This window comes from Tamandua tetradactyla, chromosome 23 (assembly GCF_023851605.1).
Source record: "Tamandua tetradactyla isolate mTamTet1 chromosome 23, mTamTet1.pri, whole genome shotgun sequence".
In the NCBI taxonomy this organism is placed as follows: Eukaryota; Metazoa; Chordata; class Mammalia; order Pilosa; family Myrmecophagidae; genus Tamandua; species Tamandua tetradactyla.
In genome coordinates, this window is record NC_135349.1 from 54,639,479 (window position 1) to 54,648,096 (window position 8,618).

The window sequence follows — 8,618 nt, forward strand, 5'->3', positions numbered from 1 at the left end:
GCATGCACACATGTTTATTAGAAAATGGGACAGAAGGGACAAAGCTAGTCACAGCAGGTGACACGACCGTGGGTGCCCCAAGCCCCCGGGGAGTGTGCCCGGGGCCTGTGCCCCACCCCTGCCCAGGCTCCCGGGGGCTCAGACCAGCTGCAGGAGGGAAGGTGCCCAGAGCAGGAGCAGGACTGGGAGCAGCTGGCACGGGTCCCCCTGGGGCCAGCCACTCTTGAGCACCAGCCTCTGGATCCACCTGAAGTAGACACTGACATTGGTGTAGACCCCGGGCCGGTTGGGCCGGCCGCATCCCACTCCCCAGCTCACGATCCCGATCTGAAACCACAGGCCATCGGCGTTGCACACCAAGGGTCCACCCGAGTCACCCTGTGGAGTGGCGTGTGTGAGCCCGGCCTGGCGAGAGGCAAGGCCTGGGGTGCAGATGGGGGAGAGTTCCCAGCTCCAGCCCCTGGTGGCACCTGGGCCTCAGTTTCCCCATCTGCAGAGTGGAGCAGCAGTCCCTGCCTCCTGGTGTGGTGTGAGGATCAAATGGGGTGCAGTTTCTGGAAAAGGAGAAGCTGCGGTGCGCGCTGGGTCCCTAAGGGCTGAGGGTGAGTTGTGTGGCTAATCTCCAGGGGGCCCAGGCAGGGGTGGGGCTGTTCTGAGGCCCGGGGTTGGGAGGGGGGGACTTGGGGTCAGCAGGGCCCTAGAGGGGAGGGGGGCACTCACCCTGCAGGCATCTCTGCTGCCATCTTCACTGCCAGCACAAAGCATGTCTTCCTTGATGTCATCGAGGAAGTTGGGCTGATGGTACATGTTCTGACACGCAGAGGTGTTTATGATGGATACCTGCACTTCCTGAAGCCTGTGGGGACGCTTTGTTACTGCTGGGGATTGGAGGTAGGGGAAAGAAAAAGAGGTGGCCTGAGTCCCTCCTTTGCCACCAAGGGGAGGAGTCATAGGCTGCCAGGGCTTCAATGGAATGCCCCCAGTGCCTGGGATGTGGCCTTCCTGCCTCCCCAGCTCTATCTCAACACTCAGCATGTTGTGGGCACTCAGCAGTGTGACAGATGGACCAAAGGGGGCCACAGCCTGTTACTGCTCCTCCGTAGGACTTGGTTTCCCTCTCTGTGAAAAGGAGGTGAAGGCCCTGACCTGGGCCAAGGGGCAGACTCCTGGGCTGGGCATGCACAGGGAAGGCTGATGCAGCTGAGACTATTTCCTGATTAATGTCGTCCAGATGCAGGGATCCTGGTGCCAGACTCCACAGGTCAGAAAGGGGCAGAGAGAATATTTTAAGATTTAATGTTAGAAGACTTTTCAAATTTTATAAGACAGAAATCTGAAACATCCAAGAAGCTCAATGGACTCCAAGGAGGACAAAGACAAAGAGTGTCACACCAGGACACATCATAATTAAATTGTGAAACGCCAAAGACAGAGAAACCCTGAGAGCAGCAGGAGAGAAGCAGCATGTCAAGTACAGGGACTCTCAGTGAGATCAACTGCTGATTTCTGTTCAACACTATGGAGGCCAGCAAGCGGTGGAAGAAATTCTGTATCCAGCAAAGTTAGTCTTGAAAAATGAAGGAGAGCTAACCAAAGCAATAGGCTGAGCCCCCAATCTTGGGGTTTGTTCATATGAAACTTAACCCTACAAAGGATAGGTCAAGTCTACTTAAAATTAGGCCTAAGAGTCACCTCCCCAGAGGACCTCTTTTGTTGCTCAGATGTGGCCTATCTCTCTGAAGCCAATACAACAAGCAAACTCACTGCCCTCCCCCTGTTTACGAGGGACATGACTCCCAGGGGTGTGAACTTTCCTGGCAATGTGGGACAGAGATCCTAGAATGAGCTGAGACTCAGCATCAAGGGATTGAGAAAAACCCTAGAATGAGCCAAGACTTAGCATCAGGGGACTGAGAAAACCTTCTCGACCAAAAGGGGGAAGAGAGAAATGAGACAAAATAAAGTGTCAATGGCTGAGAGATTCCAAACAGAGTTGAGAGGTTATCCTGGATGTTATTGTTATGCATTAAGTAGATATCAACTGTTAGTCAAGATGTAATGGAGAGGCTGGAGGGAACTGCCTGAAAATGTAGAGCTGTGTTCCAGTAGCCATGTTTCTTGAAGAGGATTGCATAATGATATATCTTTCACAGTGTGACTGTGTGATTGTGAAAACCTTGTGTCTGATGCTCTTTTTATCTACCTTATCAACAGATGAGTAAAACATATGGAATAAAGATGAATAATAGGGGGAACAAATGTTAAAATAAATTTAGATTGAAATGCTAGTGATCAATGAAAGGGAGGGGTAAGGGGTATGGTATGTATGAAATTTTTTCTGTTGTCATTTTATTTCTTTTTCTGAATTGATGCAAATGTTCTAAGAAATTATCATGGTGATGAATATGCAATTATGTGATGATATTGTGAATTACTGATTGTATATGTAGAACGGAATGACCATAAGTTAAGAATGTTTGTTTGTTTGTTGTTATGTATTTTTTAAAATTTTTAAATTAATAAAAAAGAAAAAAAATGAAGGAGATTCCAAGGGTGCATGGGTAGTTCGTGGTTAGAATGCCCGCCTTTCATGTGAGACCTGGGTTTGATTCCCAGACCATGCACCCCCCACCCCAACGAAAAAAAGGAGATTCCAACAGCCTACTTTGCAGAAATGGAAAAGCCAGTTATCAAATGAACTTGGAAGGGCAAAGGACCCTGAATAGCCAAAAACATGATGAAAAAGAAGAATGAAGTGGGAGGACTAATTTAAAGTCACACTTCCTGACTTTAAGTTTACTCAAAAGCCACAATGGCCAGGTGGGCCACGGTGGCTCAGCAGGTAAGATTGCTTGCCTGCCATGCCTGAGGACCCAGGTTCAATTCCTGGTGTCTGCCCATGTAAAAAAAAAAAAAGCCACAGTGGTCAAAACCTCATGATACAAAGACAGAACTATAGACAAACAGAATTGAATCAAGAATGCAGAGTAGACCACCAAATCTATGGACAATTGGTTTTCATTAAGGCCCCCTATCCTGGTTTGAAAAGATTTATGTAACCTAGAAAATCCATGTTTTAATCCTAATCTCATTTTGTAAAGGTAGCCGTTTCTTCTAATCCCTATTCAGTACTGTATGTTGGAAACTTTAATTAGATTATCTCCGTGGAGATGTGACTCTATCAAGTGTGGAAACTAAACTTGATTAGGTGGAAGCGTGTCTGCACCCATCCCAGGTGGGCCTTGATTACTTTACTGGAATCCTTTAAAAGAGGAAGCATTTTGGAGAAAGCTTCAGAACAACATAGCCACAAGAAGCAGAGAGTCCACCAGCCAGTGACTTTTGGAGATGAAAAAGGAAGACACCTCCCAGGGAGCTTCATAAAGCAGGAAGCCTGGAGAGGAAGCTCACAGATAATGTGTTTGCCATGTGCCTTTCCAGCTGAGGGAGAAACCCTGAACCTTATTGGCCTTTTGAATCAGGGTATCTTTCCCTGGATGCCTTAGATTGGATATTTCTATTGTTTTAATTGGGACATTTTCATGGCTGTAGAACTGTAAACTTGTAACTTATTAAATTCTCCTTTTTAAAAAGCCATTCCATTTCTGGTATATTGCATTCTGGCAGCTAGCAAACTAGAATACCCTCCAATCCACTGAACTGGGAAATGAAAATCAAGACAACAGTGTGCTGTCAGCTCACACCTATAAGAATGGCTGCTATTAAACAAATAGAAAACTACAAATGTTGGAGAGAACATGGAGAAATCAGAACACTTATTCTACTCAGAACACTTAGCTACTGTGGAAAACAGTGATTCATCAGAAAACTAAATATTAAGTTGCCCTAGGACCTGGCAATACCATTACTTGATTTATATGCACAGAAGAACTGAGGGCAGTGACGTGAACAGACATTTGCACACTGACGTTCCTAGCGGCACAACTGCGAAAAGATGAAAACAGTTCACGTGCCTGTCAACAGGCAAGTGGATAAACAAAACTTATGGTTTATACAGACGATGGAATATTGTACAGCAGTAAGACGAAATGAGGTCCCGAAGCATATGACAATGTGGATGAACCTTGAGGACATATTACCGGGTGAAATAAGTCAGACACAAGACAGATGCTGTATAACTTCAGTATTATGACTCTGGGAAAGATAATCTCAAAGGTTACACTGTAGAATATAGCAGACCTAGAGGGACACAGAAGGTGGAGACTGGGAGGGGGGCAAGTTCAGTGAGGCTGAACCTAAATAGAACAGAATGGATAGAAGAATGGATAGAAGTGATGTAACTAATGAGTGGGGTTATAAGTAACATTGCCATGTTGAAGGTGAATATGACTAAAAGGGGATGTAAAGTGTGGTGCATCCCACTGATTAAATCTACAACTATAAGTTCTCGCATGAACTATTTCAGAGGTTCGATAGTGGATAAAGAGTCAATAATAGAGGGGTATGGGGGGAAACTAAAAATGCCTGCTATGCAAACTCATCACCCTCCCCCTTTCTACGCAGGACATGACTCCCAGGGGTGTGGACCTTCCTGATAACGTGGGACAGAAATCCTAGAATGAGCTGAGACTCAGCATCAAGGGATTGAGAAAACCTTCTCGACCAAAAGGGGGAAGGGCGAAATGAGACAGAAGTGTCAATGGCTGAGAGATTCCAAACAGAGTCCAGAGGTTATCCTGGAGGTTATTCTTATGCATTAAGTAGATATCACCTTGTTAGTCAAGATGTAATGGAGAGGCTGGAGGGAACTGCCTGAAAATGTAGAGCTGTGTTCCAGTAGCCATGTTTCTTGAAGATGATTGTATAATGACATAGCTTTCACAGTGTGACTGTGTGACTGTGAAAACCTTGTGTCTGATGCTCCTTTTATCTACCTTGCCAACAGATGAGTAAAACATATGGAATAAAGATGAATAATAGGGGGAACAAATGTTAAAATAAATTTAGAGTGGAATGCTGGTGAACAGTGAGGGGGAGGGATGGGGAGTATGGTATGTATGAATTTTTTTCTGTTTTGTTTTTATTTCTTTTTCTGAATAGATGCAAATGTTCCAAGAAATGATCATGATGATGAATATGCAACTACGTGATGATATTGTGAATTACTGATTGTATATGTAGAACAGAATGATCAAAAGTTACGAATGTTTGCGTTTGTTTGGTGTTTTTGGTATTTAAAAAAAATTAAAAATAAAAAAAAATTAATTAAAATGCCAAAGGGACTCCTATAGGCAGATATTAAACAACACTAGAGAGAACCTGTAGTCCTACATAGAAACTAGAGACACTGGTAAAGGTAACTATTTAGGAAAGTGTAACAGTCAGTATTTTGGATTTGTAAACTGCCCTTTGCCCCTATGTGATTTTAAAAGACAAAGGCAGGCACAGTGATCACAGGCACTCAATATACAATAATGGAAATTGTGATAGTAGCAATGGAAGGGGGAGGGAAAGAGTTTCACCTCCTATTGAAACTACATGGGATTAGTCCAAGCTAATGTGAAAAAGACCTAAATAAATGGAGAGACATTCCACGTTTATGGACCAGAGGACTAAGTATTGTTCAGATGGAAATACCTCCAAAGAAAATACAGATTCAATGCAATCCCCAACAAAATCCCAATGAACTTTATGGCAAAATGGAACAGCCAATCGTGCAATTTATATGAAATTGCAATGGGCCCCAAATAGCCACAACAGTCTTGGAAAAGAACAGAGCTGGAGGTCTCACCCGTCATGATTTCAAAGCTTACTACAAAGCTACAATAATTAAAACAGTGTGGTTCTGGCCTAAGGAGAGACATGTAGACCAATGGACTTAAATTGCGAGTCCAGAGGTGAACCCTCCATCTATGGTCCATTCGTTTTGTTTTTTTGCATGGGCAGGCACTGGGAATCAAACCCGGGTCTCCGGCATGGCAGGTGAGAATTCTGCCTGCTGAGCCACCATGGCCCGCCCTCCTTTCGTTTTTGACAAGGGTGCCAAGGCCACTCAGTAGAGGGAAGAATAGTCTCCTCAATAAATGGTGCATCTAAGTTGGACATGTAGAAGAATTAAGGTGGATCTTCCTTCATACCATAAACAAAAGTAACTAAAATGGGTCATAGACCCTTAGGCAAGAGATAACTCTTAGAAGAAAACAAAGGGGCAAATCCTTGTGACCTTGGGTTTGGCGATGCATTTTTAGATATGACACCAAAAACACAAGCCAGGAAAGAAACAGTTAAACAGGTGGGATGTCCTCAAAATTAAAAAAAAAAAAAAAAGTGCACCAAAGGATAGTTATCAAGAGTGTGAAAAGAAAATCTATAGAATGGAAGAGAATATTTGCAAATAATTTATCCCATAAGGGACTGGTATACAGAGTGTACAGGAACTCTTACACGCCCGACAGACCACTGCGGGGCAGAGGTGGACGGGGACAGTGCCCTCCCCCAGACCCTCCTGCCCCCAGCCTCACCCTGACTCTCTTGTGTTTCCCCCCAGCCGGTCACCCAGCAGTCCATCCGGTTCTGGAACTGGAAGGAGGAGTTCAGGAGGCAGATGGGCTGGATGTGATAGCTGTAGGAGACGGAGGTGGCCAGTTTCACCAGCGCGATGTCATAGGTGAAAGACCCCCTGAAATGGGGGTTCAGAAGGATTTTCTTTACGGCGTAACGGTTCTGGAAGGCCCGCAGATTCCAGACAGGTGGCCTGACAGACAGCTCACCAAACTGGACATTCCACTCTCTGGGGTCATTGGACCTGCGGAGGAGGGGACAGCAGCAGGGGTCTCGGCTGGGGGCTGCCACAGGAGCCCGCCTGCTTCTCCCAGCCTGAGACTGCTGGGCTGGCCCCACTTGCTCGCCCTCTGTGTGAGGGGCCAGCGTCGGGAGGGCCTCCTGTGGGCCACGGGGTCCCGGTGAAAAGGGCGCCAGCCCCGGAGGCCACACGGGCCCCTGGGGTTCCCGGCAGGCAGGGCAGGAGCGGCAGCCTGGGGGTCTGAGCTCAGCCGGCTGTCCTCGTCTCCTCTTCCCCACCAGGGTAGGTAAACCAAGGCAAGCCCTTCAAGGATCCCGTATGTGACCCTGAAAGGGAAGGGGCAGAGGCACAGGTGCCCACGTGGGCCGCGTAGCAGGATGGAGACCAAACAGCTGAACTGAGAGTGGCCTCCAAGCCGGACCCCTGCCCCACGCCCACCCTCTGCTCAGCCAACTCCTCCCAGGCCCCGCACGTCCTCTGCCAGGTGGGCCCGGAGGGAAAGGACGCTGGCACCACTGGGGCAAAGAAAGAAAAGGACAATAGCCACAAAGTACGTGGGAATGTTCCTGAAAAACATTCTGGAAGAAATGGCACAATTCTGTCCAGGGGCACCAACGTGTGAAGCTCATGATAAGCCCCTCCTCGCCCCGCGCCCCCACCCCGCCCTCTCACCTATCGAAGCAGTGCGCGGCGGTGAGCACCCAGCGGTGGCTCAGCAGGGTCGCCCCGCACACGTGGTTTTTCCGCAAACGCAGGCTGCCCTGCCACGGCCAGCGCCCGCGCGCAGAGTCCTTGCCTCCCACCACACGTGACTCCATACCCCGGTGGCCGCACGGCGCTGGGATGGACAGACGGACACGCGGCTGAGCTGCAGACACAGCCCTGGCCCGGCGGGAAGGGGCTCCCCGGGCAACCGCGTGACCTCCCCACGGTCGCGTCGCGGACGGGAGGGCGCCGCTGGGGACCCCTCCCCGCGTGCACCGCGGGCGCCCGCCCCCCGGGGCCCCTCCCCCCCGGGGCCCCTCCCCCCCGGGGCCCCTCCCCACCGGGGCCCCTCCCCACCGGGGCCCCTCCGTTACTTGAGAGCACCGACAGCTCCGCGGAGCCTGCGGAGGCGAAAGGAGAAGGTGAAGCGCCCGCGCCCCCGCCCGGCGCCCCGCGCGTCCCCGCCCCGCGCCCCGGGCCCCCCCGCCCCTCCGCAGCCCCCGCCCGGCTCACCCACAGCCCCGAGCCCGACGCGGCTCAGCAGCAGCCCCAGCAGCAGCCTCCTGCCCGGCGCGCCCATGGCCTCCGCTCGCGCCGCGCGCCCCCTCGGCTTCCTCCCGCCCCGGGCCCGGTGGGGCGCCCCCTGCGGCTGGGGGAACGGGTCGCGGGGTCCCGGGCGGTGCCCTCCCCCACGGGACCGCCCTGCGGCCCGGACCTCGGCGGGTCCCCCGCTGGAGGGGTGCCCCCAGCCGCCCCTTGGGTAAGACCCGAGACCAACGGCCCCGCCCGTCCCTTTCTCCGGGGCCACCCAGGAGCCCTGGCCGCCTGCTTGCAGCCCCTCCCCACCCCCACCTCCCACAGCTCCAAGGACTTGGATCCCTGCGCGGGGCCCTCATTGCAGCCCAAGTGCATTGGGCGCCGATTCAGGGCCCAGCCCCTGCGGCTGCTGCTAAGAGCGGTGGTCTCTGCAGGACCAGCAGAGGGAAAGCTGGCCTTCTGCTGACCACCTGGGGGCCGGCCGCCCTATCCACTGGCTGCCCTGCCACAGGCCCACGAGGTCCCCGGTAGGTTGGTAGGAGGGACTAAGCCCCCCCCCCCCCCAGGCTGGGGCAGAGCTGCAGATCTGAAGGGACCACCAGGGTGGGCTCAT

At 50.9% G+C, this 8,618-nt stretch overlaps 1 protein-coding gene across 2 annotated transcripts; it reads right to left on the reverse strand.

Moving 5' to 3' along the window:
* LOC143667646 (testisin-like) lies at positions 1-8,050 on the reverse strand. 2 transcript variants are annotated; one of them, XM_077142066.1, is made up of 6 exons: positions 7,982-8,050; positions 7,843-7,869; positions 7,436-7,601; positions 6,483-6,766; positions 721-875; positions 1-378 (listed from the first exon to the last, which is right to left on the reverse strand). In XM_077142066.1, the coding sequence occupies exons 1-6, from the start codon at positions 8,046-8,048 to the stop codon at positions 139-141; spliced, it is 939 nt and encodes a 312-aa protein (XP_076998181.1). In that variant the 5' UTR covers positions 8,049-8,050; the 3' UTR covers positions 1-138. The 2 variants fall into 2 exon arrangements, with proteins under 2 accessions (XP_076998181.1, XP_076998180.1); XM_077142065.1 differs by having other exon boundaries at positions 721-878.
* Positions 8,051-8,618: the final 568 nt, after the last annotated feature.